At 46.1% G+C, this 15147-nt stretch overlaps 1 protein-coding gene across 4 annotated transcripts in view; it reads right to left on the minus strand.

The window, feature by feature from the left end:
• Positions 1–244: 244 nt before the first annotated feature.
• The window catches only part of LOC125448688 (acetylcholine receptor subunit beta-like), a 31139-nt gene continuing 16236 nt past the window's right edge, over positions 245–15147 (minus strand). For 2 of the 4 annotated variants that reach the window (XM_048524119.2, XM_048524117.2), the window contains 9 exons: positions 14191–14235; positions 13671–13780; positions 12181–12289; positions 11263–11413; positions 10574–10765; positions 9636–9859; positions 7514–7656; positions 4835–4988; positions 246–3393 (listed from right to left, as the gene is read on the minus strand). In XM_048524119.2, the coding sequence (XP_048380076.1) occupies positions 3244–3393; positions 4835–4988; positions 7514–7656; positions 9636–9859; positions 10574–10765; positions 11263–11413; positions 12181–12289; positions 13671–13780; positions 14191–14217 (1260 nt within the window). In that variant the 5' untranslated portion in view covers positions 14218–14235 and the 3' untranslated portion in view covers positions 246–3243. Of the gene's footprint in view, positions 3394–4834; positions 4989–7513; positions 7657–9635; positions 9860–10573; positions 10766–11262; positions 11414–12180; positions 12290–13670; positions 13781–14190; positions 14236–15147 lie in introns of all 4 variants that reach the window. The other 2 variants (XM_048524118.2, XM_048524120.1) reach the window with 2 other exon arrangements.

Raw genomic sequence — 15147 nt, forward strand, 5'->3', positions numbered from 1 at the left:
AAAGATCAGCCATGAGCTCATTGAATGATAGAGGGGCTGAATGGCCTTCTGCTGTTCCCATTTCTTGTTATGAAACATGCTGTCTCTGCAAGCATGGTTCAAAGATGAACTGGATTGATCCATATGGTTTATGGGATCCAACATGAAATAAGCATGAACAGGATACAGTCTGAAAACAAGAGAACATGCAGTTTTACAGTGCCTCCTTTTGCCTAAGCCCTGTGGGGAACCCTTATCAGACTCCTCAGCTTTGATCTCCCACATCTCTTCCTCATTTCCAATCTCTTCTCCCACCCCACACCCCAACCCATCCCAAATTCGCTCTTTCTCATTTCCTGAACAAACTAAAAGCTCTATCTGTAATAATGGCTGAACCTTCAGGCACCTACCATTACCTCATTAATAGCTGAGCTGGCACCAGGGACTTGCCCGTTAAATAAAAATCATGAGATTCCCCATGAAGGGAAAATGGCATAATTTAATAATCATTGATTAAATGACTTTGATAACAGAGAGTTTGTGATTGTTTAAAAAAGGCACTATGGGGGAGGGGGAATGAGTTGCATTCAAACCAAAAATGCACAGAACACGAATCCAAAACATTCCTGGAATCTTCAATAAATCCAACATACTTGAGACATATTGTCCGTTCCCAGTGGTAAAATTCTTTATGGATTCTGTTTCCAAGTCTTGGAACATCATTGCAATTGTAGCCTTTCTGCCTCGGTCAGATGTTGGTTTGGGGTGGTGCAGGATGGTGGTTGGTGCCCCCTTCATTGTTGGAGTCTGGATCAAAGGATGGAGTCACAATTGACATCTAGAGTCAACACCTAGCTTGTGTCTGGTAGATGTGAGTACACTTTTTCCATCATTCATCGCTTAAATAAACAAATCGGGGTAATTAGGATTGTTCTTGGAGAAGAGAAGGTCAAGAAGAGATTTGAATAGGGTATTCAAAATCAGACAGAGAAATCACTCCCACAGGTGGAAGGATTGAGAACAGGATGGCAAAAGTTTATGGGAATTGGCAAAAGAAGCAACGGAGGAGCAATACAAGGAGGAACTTTACTGTGTAGCAAATGGTTGGGATCTGGAATGCTGCCCGGCAGTGTGGTGGAAGCAGGTTTAGTTGTGGATTGCAAAAGGGAATTAACTGCTTACCTGAAAAGGAAGAATGTGGAGGACTGCTGAGAGAAGGTGAAGAATAGCTCTAAGTGCACTGCTCATTCAGAGAGCTAGTACAACCACGAGGGGCTTTCCGTGCTGCAACAATGCTGTGATTATGGATCGTAGGTACCTTTAAGTCTTACCACACTGTAGAATCAAGACCTTCCATTGCCCATGCTGGTATGGAGGTGGCTTGGACTAAGGTAGGTGCAATCATGTCTCAGGCATGTCCCTATATTAAGCAGCTTGAGAATTTGTTCATTGTTACTGAATTCAGCAGGAATGACGATAAGCTGTCTGCTGTATACAGTTGACACCTAACACGAGTGAAGATGGTTATGATTGTTGGAGGTTAATTATCTCAGCTACAAGATCATTAGAGTAGATACTTGCTAATCAACCTGTTGAGATATTATGATGCATGTGGAATGACTGGGACTTGACCCAGTCCTCTGAGCTCAGAGGTAGGTACACCAGCACTATGCCACAAACACCCTAAGATCATCAAAGCACCTTCAGATGTTTCATCAGTCACTTTCCCTCCATCATAAGGTCAAAAGTGGTATGATTTGCTGATGGCTACATAAGTGTTGAGTTCCATTTGCAACTCCTCAGCTACTGAAGTAGTCCATGTACATAGGCAGCAGGACTTGGACAAGATTCAGACTTGGACTGATAAGAGGCAAGTGACATGCACAGCACATAAGTGCCAGGCAATGACCATCTCCAACAAAAACTAATCTAATCTTTTTGTCTTGTCATTCAATGGCATTACCATTGCTGAATCCTCAACAGTCAATATCCTGATCATAAACAGACTGAACTCCATAACAATACAGTGGGCACAAGAACAAGTCAGATGCTAGAAATCCTGCAGCGAGAAACTCACAACTCCCCAAAACCTATCTACTGTCTACAAGGCACAAGTCAGGAGTGTGATGGAATACTCCCCAGTCTGGATGAGTACAACTCCAACAACACTCACAAAACTCAATACCATTGAGGACAAACCTGTCTGCTTGACTGGCACCTCATCCATCACCTTCAACAGTCACTCCCTCCATCACTGATGTGCAGTGGCAACTGTGTACCACTTACATCCTCTGTCTTGCAAGGGCGACCCTTAATTTTAAAACAATGCTCCATAGTCTTGACTCACTCTCCAAGGAAACATCCACTTTGTCAAACCAATTCAAGACGTTGTATAATTAAATCAAGTCACCCCTTACTTTTTTAAACACCAGTGAAAACCAGTGGAGGCCCAGCCTATCCAAACTATTCTCATAAGACAACTCACTCATTCCAGGAATCAATCTAGGAAATCTCCCCGAAACACCTCCAATGCATTTCTATCCTTCCTTCAATAAGAAAACCAAAACTGCATGAAGTATTCAATATGTGGTGTCACCAACGTCCTGTATAACTGAAGCAGAACATTCTTACTTTTATCGAGGCGAATATAGCAGATGCTGGAAATATGAAACAAACAGAGAATTCCAGAGAAACTCTGTTTCTTTCTCCAGACCTGCTGAGTTAACATCTGGGTCCAGTATGACTCCAAAACTTACTTTTCATTCAATTTCTCTCACATTAAAGAATTACACCCCATTAGACTTCTTCACCTGTATACTAACGTTTTGATACGCACACCAGAACACCCAAATCCATCTGTGCCTTGGAATTCTGCAGTTCTCTTTCGATAATATTGTTTTCTCATTCTTCCTGCTCAAGTTAATAGCATATGATCCAATATCTGAGATTTTTGGCACAGTGATGCAAAGGGTTTCATTTTTCCTGACTTGTCTGCAGTATCTAGATTGCATTGTGAGGTGGGAAGGCTCCAGCTGGGAAAGGAGAGAGATCCAACTCACACACCAGGCCCACAAAAATAGAATGTGAAAGGGAAGGCTGTGCTTTTCCTGAACAAAATAAAATAAAAAGAAGACAGTCTATTGTCCAACTGAAACTGTTCATTCGTGCATCGCAATCACACTAGACGTCGGGAATGGGATGGATTGGGACGGGAAGACGCTTTTACTTGTATGATTGGGGAAGGAGAGCTGACAGGGGTTGGCATTAGGTCAAAGGGTCAAAGGGATCGACAGGTGGAACATTGTAGCTGGCATCAAGGAAGATGGCAAGCGTCCCCAGTGAGGTGAAGGTGATGAAGACCCAGAGGAACAGCCTGTCGACAACCATGGCCACGTACTGCCAGTCCTCCTTCAGCTGTAAAACAGAAGAAAAGGTTGCACTGAAAGCAAGAAAACCCCAGGTTTCATTCTCAGCTTGCACTCAAGTAGGCCTCTTTCGCTTTAGGCAGCTGGGTGAGAGGTTTTGGGGAATAATGCTTCGATTGATCTTTGTGTCCCTGAGTCAGAGACATGAGACGACAGCGACAGTGATGCAGATGAAACATCAGCAGCATTGTGCAACGGCTATGCCTTTACACCATGTTTTAATCAAAACTGTTGTGAGGTAAAGGGCTGGGTGGAAGTTCAGTGACAGTGTGCTATTATTGACTGCTATATCTTCATGGCAAGTCATCCAGGATCTCCCACCCCTGATGGTAACTGTGTGTCAGTCTAACCCTACCTAATTTCTCTGGCACACCTGAATCTGCACCACCCGGCCCAGAATGTCAACCACTAGTTAAATTTACACATCGCTCTGTCAGCAGCATCTTGTCCCTCCCTGGTCAAAATGTTCTCTGATAGAGTCCTTGCTTCAAAGACTCGAGCGCCTAATGCAGGTCAAGACGTTCACCAGTGTGGCATTGAGGGAGCACTGCATTCTGAGGAGACTTCTTCAGCAGAAAATGACATATTAAGGGCTCCGTACACCGTCATAAACCCCAGCACCAGCTTTGGACAAGGGATGATGGGATTTGGAGGGTGGGTGGGCGAGAAAAGTTCACCCATCCCAATAGAAATTATGGGAGCTTGCTGTGCTCAAAATAGCTGCCCAGGGTCTTGGTCACCGTTTCAGTTCTTGCCCTTGCAGCCAGACATGTCGAACTTGGAATACGGCACTTGTTGGCACAGTTCCCAGTCAGGACTTACCTTTGCCCCCCAACTCCTCACTCCATCCCTCAATCCATACACATTACCCTCAGGGGAGGCAATGGCCTAGTTGTATTATCACTGGACTGTTAATCTGGAGACCCAGATAACGTTTTGGGTTCAAATCCCGCCACGGCAGAAGGTGGAATTTGAATTCAATAAGTATCTGGAATTAAGGATCTAATGATGACCATGAATCCATTGTTGATTGTCAGAAAAACCCATCTGGTTCACTAATGCCCTTTAGGGAAGGAAACTGCTACCCTTATCTCATGCAGTCTACATGTGACTCCAGACACACAGCAATGTGGTTGACCCTGAACTGCCCTCTGGGCAATTAGGGATGGGCAATAACTGACGTCTAGCCAGTGACATCTTCATCCTGTTAATGAATTTTTTAAAATGTTGAAATTACTGATAATGCCGGGACCACTGAACCCTCCCACCCTTCATACTATTGTGACCCAGATAGGTGAGTGGTCACCCAGAAACTAAAGCAAGGAAGGCTAAGCCTTAGTGTGTTACAAGAAGTGGTCGCTGGGTGATGGATTTTGATTATTCACATTGATTATTCCCCAGGCACCATCCTAGCACACCCACTGGCTCACCTTGTCGTATTCCTCTTGCCCCTGCAACTCCTTGGCAATGTCCTTGATGGCCTCCACTGCTGCTTTTAGATCCGGAGGCAACACCACTTGTTGGACGATGCCATTTATGTATCTGTTTATCTCAGGGAACAGGTGGCTTGGGGGCAAATCCACTCTGCGGGAAGAGAGGAACAGTTGCTGCCAGAGTTTCCCAAAAGTGTTGTCGGTGAGCTGAAATCTTTGGGTGGTGAGCGATGAGTCCGTAATGATAGTCACAGACCTTCATAACAGCTATACCCCCAGGCCCTCAGGTCACCTGTCCTCATAGCACCTCCCCATCCATCCCTCTGCTGCATTGACAGCTCTGAATGAGGGGTTAGTAACAATCTTCAAGCCTCAAAGTAGGGTTACATGGGGAAAGGTTTGGGGCTTGCTGGACTGCAACATCTTCAGGGAGTTGGGATAGGGAGCTAGAGGGATAGGTGATGGTGTTCATGGTGAATAATGGGCAGAGTAAGACCCCAGCTGGGTCACCTCCTTTCCTAGAAATTAGAGATTAATCCCAGGATCCAACTGATATAAACATTAGACCACAAGATATAGGAGCAAAATTAGGCCATTTAGCCTATCAAGTCTGCTGTACCATTCAATCATGGCTGGTATGTTTCTCAACCCTATTCTACCCGTAACCCTCAATTCCCACCTACTAATTAAGAACGTATCTATCTCCGCCTTAAATACACTCAATAACTAGGCATCCACAGCCCTCTGGTCACCCTTTCACTTCTTGCCCTTGCAGCCAGACATGTCGAACTTGGAATATGGCACTTGTTGGCACAGTTCCCAGTCAGGACCTACCTTTGCCCCCCAACTCCTCACTCCATCCCTCAATCCATACACATTACCCTCAGGGGAGGCAATGGCCTAGTGGTATTATCACTGGACTGTTAATCTGGAGACCCAGATAACGTTTTGTGTTCATCCTTCTAAACTCCATTAAGTACAGACTCTGCAGAACTCATTAATCATTAATGCCTTAATTCATTTATAATAACCAACATTTAAACAGCACCTTTACCTAAAAACATCCCAAAGAGTATCAAAATAACAGAATTTATCTGACAAATTTAACAACCAGTCACTATACGAATATAAAGTGTTCAAGGGCATGAGTGAGAGACAGTGACAGAGAGAGAGGTGGTGAGGTTCAGGGACGGAATTCCAGAGCATGGGACTCAGGCAACTGAAGGAATAGTTGCTAGTGGCAGAATGATGGGAATTGGGGAATGTTCAACAGACTGGAATCAGAACAGTGCAAACATCTCGGAGGGGTGTAGGGCATGGAGGAGTTAACAGACATAGGAAGGAGTATAGGGAATGAAAGAGATTACACAGATAGGGAGGAGTGTACAGGCTGGTGGAGGTTACAGTGATAAGAAGGAGTGTAGGGGCTGGAGCAACTTAAGAAATGTTGGAGCGCTATAGGGGCTGGTGGAGGTTACAGAGATGGGGACGTGTATAGCGGCTGAAGGAAGTCAGAGATAGCAGGAATTGTAGATTCTGGATTGGGATCAAAACTGTTCTTGCGATGTACTCAAGTCTGGTAAGCGTACATGATCCTTCACAAGGAGGTAAGCCCCTTCCTGCTATTAGGACACAGAGTGTTCACTACACAGGACTGAAGCCTGTGTGTAGGCCCAACCTGGGCACAGGTTAAGACTATGACAGGTTACAGAAGCTAGACAAAGTAAAGCTGTTCCCATTGGCTGATGGTACAAGGTCAAGAGGGAGACAAAGATCAAAGGGTGTGGACAAGAGATGTTGTGGAGCAGAGTGTAAAGTATTTTATACAATGCAGTGCATGTATTTCACAATGACTTAGCTGATCATAAGTCTAAGATCAGTATGAGCGATGTCTCCAGTATCGAGCAAGCTCCTGAGGAGCATGGTCTCACATACTGCAATCAGCAGTATTTCACAAGCTGCTACATACCAGTGTAAATGAAGGAGCATTAAGGTGTATCAGGAGTTGAGGAGCTTTACTTAGAGATAAGGAGCAGGCAGCCTTAGGGTCAGTGTATATGTTCCCAGAGCTCAGAGATAATCCAGATCAGAATCTCAAGGGGTAAGAAGCAGGACTGGCTTAAAACATACAATGAAGTTATGCCAGCGTGGAATTCTCTCCCCGCATGGGAAAAGGGAAGGCGTGAGTAGGGAGAGAATGGAAGTGGGGAGAATCCAGGATTTTAAAAGGAAATTGGAAAGGAAGTAAACATGCAGAATATGGGGACTGAATAGGGATGGAATGGGTTTGTGTTGTTTGCTCAGAGAACTGGCATAAGCTTGATGGGTTGATTGGCCTCCTTCTGTGCTGCAACAAGACTAGGATTGGAGCCCAATGTAGACTCAGGATTGGTGAACAAACTTGTTCTTGACATCAAACCAGAAATGATCTGTGGGTCATATTTTACCCAATACAGCCCTCAGATCAAGGGTGACCATCATAACTACAAGAATGAGGGCATGACAGAAAGGCGAGATAACAAGAACAAGAGAGACAGAGAGAAAGAAAGCTTGAGAAGAAACGAGAAAGGGAGGGAGAGAAAGATGTGGAAGGAAAAGAGAAACAGAGACAAATGGTATGACAAAGACAGAGAGAGGACAGGGTAGTGGGGTACATCTTGACTGTTCAGAGAGTACCTCATGTTGTTTAAGTCCATGGCAGGTTTTCGGATGAAGTATTCATCTGTTACACGGCTCAGAGCAACACGTTTCTCACTCTCTGAGGCCTCCAGTTTAGGCCTCTGCATCTGGAGGTACCTGGGTAACATTTGGATGAAAATCTGAAGGGCAGGCAGAAAGAGATAAAGGGTCACTTTACATATCTCTACTGTCACAATCTGCATTTATGTGACATATTTAACATAGTAAAATACCTTGTCCACCTCACGGGAGTGACTATTAAGCAGAATTTGACAAAGAGCCACAGAAGAAGATGTCCAGTATGGGCTTGGCCAAAGATATCAAATTGAAGGAGCATCTTAAGGGAAATGGGAAATTAGGGTAGATCATTGCAGATTGAGCTTGGGGTCTAGGTGCAGTCCTTGCACAGTACATTGGAGTTATGGCTCTCAGTGTTACAGGAAACAGCAACACATCCACTGCCCAAACAGTGACTAAAGCAAGCTCGTAAGTCTGGCTCTTTCTCTGTGTCCTCTTACTGTCTATATGTCTGACTCTCGGTGTGTCTCTCTGCCTCCCTTTCTCCATTTGTCTCCCTCTGTCCCTCTGCCTTTCTTGTGTGACTCTCCTGTGTTAATCAGAAACACACTACTTCAGAGGGTGAGGGTGAAGGTGTTGAGGTGAATGGAAATCATTCAGTCACACCCGGCTTCCAGAGACAGCAAATAGGAAAGAGTCAGACAGAGAGAGAGGGGGGGAGAGAAAGTGTTATGTGCACATGTATGTGAGGAAAAGGAGGGAGTAAGAGAGATAGAGAAAGATAGGAAACAAAAGAAGTACAGCAAAATGAAAAGATAAGTGAATTTGAGGTTGTAGAGGTTTATCAAATCACAAAGGGCATGGACAGAATGAATAGCCATGGTCTTTTTCCCAGGGTGGGGGAGTCCACAACTAGAGGGGTATAGGTTTAAGGTGAGAGGGGAAAGATTTAAAAGGGATCTGAAGGGTAACTTTTTCACACAGAGGGTGGTGCGTGTGTGGAATGAGCTGCCAGACGAAGTGGTGGGGGCTGGTACAATTACAGCATTTAGAAGGCATCCGGCTGGGTATATGAATAGGAAGGGTTGAGAGGGATATGGGCCAAATGCTGGCAAATGGGCCTGGATTAATTTAGGATATTTGGCTGGCATGGACAAGTTGGACTGAGGGGTCTGCTCCTGTGCTGTACAACTCTGATTCTGACTCTAATTGAAGAGACAAACTGCAGATGGAGGGAATGAAACAGACACTGAATAAATTCAACAAAGATTTTTAGTTCGTAACACATTTAAGGATTATGGGCAGTGGGCAGGAAAGTGGAGTTGAGGCTGACATGAAATCAGCCATGATCATATTAAATGATGGAGTAGGTTTGAGGGGCCAAGTAGCTAATTTCTGCTCCCAGTTCTTATGTCAAGTCAAAATTATACTCCTATTCAAAGAATACAAATTTTATCATTTTGGCTTCAGATGCTGCCTAATCTCCAATATATTAACAGTAATATATCAATGTATATATATTAGAGTAACTACAGTAACACTCTTATCCCATGATATGTTCGTGCCGGTGTTAGACTGGGGTCAACAAGGCCAGATGTCACGTGACACCAGGTTATAGTTGAACAGATTTATTTGAAGCTTCTGGAGCGCTGCTCCTTCTGTTCTTATCCCATCCTGCAATACTATGTACTCCTGCAACCAGCTTGTAACCAATACAAAAAGACAACAGTCTTGTGACAATCTCCTGCAATATCAAACTCATAACCACACAGGAAGTAGGAGCAGGAGTAGACCATTCAGCCCCTTTGAGCCTGACCTGCCATATGACTCGCACAGGACCAATTATCTACCTATTTTCCTGCACTGTATCACTTGATACCTAGAAATGGTGAAGGAATCCCTCCTCCTCTATGTCATAAAGCCTCCTCCCCCCACCACTGGCCTTACTCTGAGGTGTTATCCCCTGGTTCTAGTACCATTCATCCCCCACGTTACCACCTTCTCATGGGCGGCTAAGGGTGGGAAATAAATGGTGGCCAGCCAGCGACACCCTCGTCCCATGAGTGAACAAAACAAAATCATCCAGGGTTTGGATGGGTACCTGTTTGACCCAGTAGGGCATGGCATGTGTATTTGGAGAGCGATGATGAAGGTTTAAAACAACCACACTGAGGATGACTGAGAAGGTGACAAGGATCATGGTGAACATCAGGTAGTTGACGATGATGGGAACTCCCAGTGAGGTCTCCGGGACCTTGTCAGCCAGAAGCAGCAAGAAGACAGTGAGTGCCAGCAGCACGGAGATTGACAGAGTCATCTTCTCACCTGGAGGGACAGAGGGTCAAACACAGCTCGATACCCACTCACACACTCTAAATCACGCTGCTCTTAAGTCCCTCTGCCCTGCTCGCTCCCCCACATCCCTCCCTCACTCTCCCACCCTCCATCCTACACATCCTCCTTCCTTCCCTCCTGCATAACCTCCCATAGTGGAAGGGTTAATAACCTGGACAAACAGTTTTCAAGGTAAAGAGATGGGAGTTTCACAGAGGATTTGGGGAGGGTGGTGCGTATCTGGAACCCACTGCCTGTAAGGCTGATAGAGGCAAAACCCCTCATAACATTTAACAAGTGTTCAGATATTTACTTGAAGAACTATAGGGTACAGGCTGTACTCTTGTGGCGCAGTTGTAGTGTCCTCCAAGCCAGGAGGCCCAGGTTCAAGTCCCATCTACTCCAGAAGTGTCTGCTAACACCACTGAACAGGTTGATTAGAAAAGATCTACAATGCAATGGGTCAAGTGCTGGAAGATGGATTGGAAATGATAAATGCTTGACGGTGCATGTAATGGGCCCAGGGTCTCTTTATGTGCTGTAAAAGCTCTATGACTCTATGACCTCCCCCCCACCCTCCACCCTGCCCAACCCCCAAGAATCAGATGGTCATGGGTCCAAATCTTGGTTCCCAAGACTGAACTCACTATGCTGGCTCTTAGACCCCATGCCAGACTTGACGAGATGGGGAAAGGGAGTTGTTACCTGCGTCAGGAGGAAGGTAGAAGACCAGGATGGCCAGGATACTGATGAGGACGCAGGGTATGATGATGTTGACAATGTAGAAGAGGGGCTTGCGCTGGATGATGAGATAAAAGGTAATGTCTTCATAGCTTGGGTCATGGCTCAGCCTGTTCTTGCGTGAGGGCTTGTGCCAGATTTGCCACTCACCGTTCTCTGCCAGGATTCAGCCACAAATATGCATCCAGCAGACACACCCACACGCACACAAACACACCCGCACAAACCCACATACACAGATATACACCCACACAAACACACATACACAGTCACGGCAGCACACATACCCCAACACAAACCCATGTACACACACATACACAGAGACATAAAAAATGAAAAAGGAACACGTTAGATATCAATTGCAACCCAGAGCTAAACCACCTCAGCACTTTCCCCAACGGTAGCACAACATGGGATTAAGAAGGTTTGAGGGGGCGGTGATGAGGAGGGACTGTTGTGCCTGGGGTAAGTGGCCGAGAAAGAGAGTGTGAGGTGGAGCAGCGTGAGGGGTAGGACTTATGGGCATATACATGCTGGGCTCAAGTGAGGAGGGGACGGGCAAAATGGGAGCAGAAGGGCCTGGGCAAGTGTGAATAATGGAGGGGGATGGAGAGGGAGAGGGCAGTAAGCTGAACAATCCTGGGAGGACTTACCGGTGAAGGCATTCTTGTCAATGATCACCTCTCTGATCTCGTGCCTCCCCGAATCGTCCAGGGAGTGCTCCAGGATCACCTCAGATGTATCGTACGTGTAAGATTTGAAAACCATGGTGCAGTTCTGCCAATCAAATGGGAAGTACTTCACCTACAATGGGGGTTTGGAGAGAGACACACAGCAGACAACCTGAGTCCAGCACAAACAAGACTCACTGCTCCTTCCCCCAACAGGCAATGAGACACATGGCCCTGTATTTGTACAGCAAGCTAAAGGAGGAAGGGGACAGGTCTATTCAGCTCTTTCAGCCCTGTTGCTGGCTCTCAGGTTGAGCTCTCCCTTCCAGTACCACATTCCCATCATCCCATGACAGTTGTGGATTGGATGGGTTCAAACCCAGGGGGCCAGGCTTTCAACCATCTCAACTGAGAAAGTAGGTGCCCACATCTGCGCACAAGCAAGGTTATTGTGACACCAGGGAGGTGAATGATGACCAGCTCAACTCTGGTTTTCTCATCTCCCCAGACACCACCCCCAGTCCACCACCAGCACCCCCATACCCAAACCTTGGAAAAGGAATGCTAGTCAGGGATAAGTATTGCCGGATGTGGACAGGGAGGAGAGGTATAGAAGAAGCAGGGGATGGGGATATGGAAGCAGTAGGGAAGTTGGAGGGGGCTGGGAGAGGTAGAAGGGGAGGAGGGAGAGGAGGAGGGGGCACTGCACTGAGAGCATCAGCCTTGGTCTCAACGTTCATTGCCCTCATACTCAAACTCATGATCCAGGTGGACAAGTGCCTGATCCACCATGCCCTCATTTCAATTCAATGGGAATTTAAAATCCCACGCTCCTTGGATTTGAAATCCCCAGACACAAAACCAGCGGAAGCACCTGCATGGGCAAGGAGGACAACTTACTCTGATGGCACAGGAGCTCCGGTAGATGGCAGGAGGGAGCCACCTGACAATGCCAGTGTGCTGTACCAGCACATTAACAAGGAGTGCCACATGGAAATTGCCATCGTTGCTGTAATGAGATAGACAGAGATACAGAAAACAAGAAAGACATTGAGTAAAAGGTGAATGATTTGGAGAGGAGGAAACATAGGAGGAGTCAGGGATTCCAGCGTTGAGCCGACATATGGGTTGGGAGTCAAGTTACCACTGTTAGTAACAGTGTAAGAGCATCAGGACCTGGGAGCTACTTTATAATGACATCATGGAGCTTCACATCACCTTGTATAAATAGCATACACAATGTGGGTGAAGTCAGAGCAAACCATAGCACCTTAGACTAAACTAGACTGGAATTTTACAGCAAGATCTTTTCCCTGGGGTAGGGGAGCCCAAATCCAGAGGGCAGAGGTTTAAGGTGAGAGGGGAAAGATTTAAAAGGGACAAAAGGGGCAATATTTTCACGAAGAGAGTGGTGTGTGTACGGAATGAGCTGCCAGAGGAAGTGGTGAAGGCTAGTACAATGACAACATTTAAAAGGGATCTGGATGGGTACATTAATAGGAAGGGTTTGGAGGGATATGAGCTAAGTGCTAGTGAGTGGGACTAGGTCCGTTTAGGATACCTGGTCAGCCTGGATGAGTTGGACCAAAGGATCTGTTTCTGTGCTGTGTGACTCTATGACTCTACAACTTGAGAGGACATGGATGTGAACGCACAAAAATTGTTTCATCTGCAGTTCCCATTATCTCTGATATCAAAGAATTGTATTGCTCTCCCAGCCCAAATCTTTTGACATTTAAGACACTAAACGTGGCACCCTTGTAAGAGGCCTTTTCACAATTCATAGGGTTAGCCATTTGTCCATTGTTGATCATTAGATTTGTACTTATAAAGCAGGTTTCATGATCTCAAGGGAACCCAAAGAAGCTTCACGGCCAAAGAAGCATTTTTGTAAAACGTAATGGAGGAACCACAGTTCACTCACAGTTATAACAGGAACTGCAGATGCTGGAAAATCCGAGATAACAAGGTTTAGAGCTGGATGAACACAGCAGGCCAAGCAGCATCTTCAGAGCAGGCAAGCTGACATTTCGGGCCTAGACCCTTCTTCATTTCTGATGCTGCTTGGTCTGCTGTGTTCATCCAGCTCTACACCTTGTTATCTCACTTACAGTTAGCTCCCTTCCCTGACCGGATGAACCTGTTTCCACAAAGATGGTTGAGCGATATTGTAACCAGGTAACAGGCAAGAATCCAGCACGCCCCCAATAGTTCCGCTCACTGTCCCCACTCTTCCGCTAAACAGCACTGTGAGTTATTTTACATTCACCAGAAAGACACACTGAGGTCCCTCAGCCCTGGTCCTCTGACAGCGCAGGGAGGGAGAGAAAGAGAGGCGCGCACACACACACACAAACAACACGGTGACGTATGCGTATGAAATTACTGACTTGTTCAGTAGCACAATGTCAGGCAGCCACACTTTGCTGCAGGGAATTCGAAGAACATCAATGCCGTCATAATTCTTCGGGTCCCACCTCAATCGATAATCCATCCAGGCCTTGGTTTGGGGGAGATGGGGTGCAGAGAGCAGAGAATCAAAAAAATTAATCCCTCCCACAAATAAAAACTATTAATATCGCACACCACCCAATGGGCAACAGTGTCTCATCAGCTCTGACCCTATTTCAAATCCATGCACAATCTCTGAGCAAGAGAAAGAGAGATGGAGAGATAGAGAGAAAGGTAGAACTAGAGACAAGCAGCATTCCCCATCCTGCCCTTAACACTATGCCCACAAGCCCTGCATAGTTGAGGGCAGTGATCAGTCAAGCCATCAGACAGCAAGATGCATGCAACCAGGTCAGATTTTAAGTGGGCAAGAATGGGATGGGAGATATGGAACTGATGGCAGAATCAGGCTGAAGGAACAGACAGAGTGAAGTCAGGGTGCAAAAGGTCACCGCCTACCAGATTCATGAAGACATTTGTGGTCATTTCCTCATTCTTTTCATTCTGTTCTCAAGAAAGAAAGAGTGACAATTAAACTGAAAATGTTAGCACACCATCATAAAGAGCACCTGATAAGAACTGCAGTTAAGATGAAACTGGATAACGACACAAGAGAGAGGATTTGAAAGACAGGGTGATGGGTGAGATGGAGCGGGAACAGGACGAGGTTTGCATGGCGGGGGGCTAAAGACCGGACAGAACCTTCCCTAGGTGTGAGTGCTGTGTAAACAGGTCATAATGTAATTGTACACCACCTCCCCCCTCCCAACATGGTGGGGCTGTGGCATCTTACCATTACTCCTCTCTGCAACCTTTGTTCCAGGGCAGCCTCTGGGATCTGATTATGCCCCGAAAGTGACAGAGTGAGTGAGAGAGAGTGAGTGCGAGAGTGAGTTAGTGCGAGAGTGAATGAGTGCGAGAGTGCAAGAGTGCGTGCTAGAGTGAGACAGTGAGTGAGAGAGAGTGAGTGCGAGAATGTGTGAAAGTGAGTGAGTGAGTGTGCTTGAGAGAGAACGCGTGAGTGAGTGCGTGAATGACAGAATGTGAGAGCGGGGATGGGGGATCTAACCATGACTCCCCACAATGCAATACCCTAACCTGCTAATGACCACAGAAGCCTTTCTTTGCATTAATAGACCATGGGAGAAACATCAGACTCTCGGACAGTCACTTCCTGCAGAGGTTATGGAGAGCAGATTAAGTGTTGAGGAAATTCCACAGCCTCCAGTTACATGGCTGTTACCCAAGTGAGATATCGGATGACAAAACATCTTTAGAACAGAACGGATGTTAATGCTCAGAGGATGACTGCCAGGGAGCTCCTGACAGCTGCCCGGACAATTTATCGCAGGTGGGATGTGGGGCACATTTCCAGCTGTCAGAAGGGACCGACTCCACTCGCTAGATTGTGACTGG

The sequence above is a fragment of the Stegostoma tigrinum genome, chromosome 45 (genome assembly GCF_030684315.1).
Source record: "Stegostoma tigrinum isolate sSteTig4 chromosome 45, sSteTig4.hap1, whole genome shotgun sequence".
In the NCBI taxonomy this organism is placed as follows: Eukaryota; Metazoa; Chordata; class Chondrichthyes; order Orectolobiformes; family Stegostomatidae; genus Stegostoma; species Stegostoma tigrinum.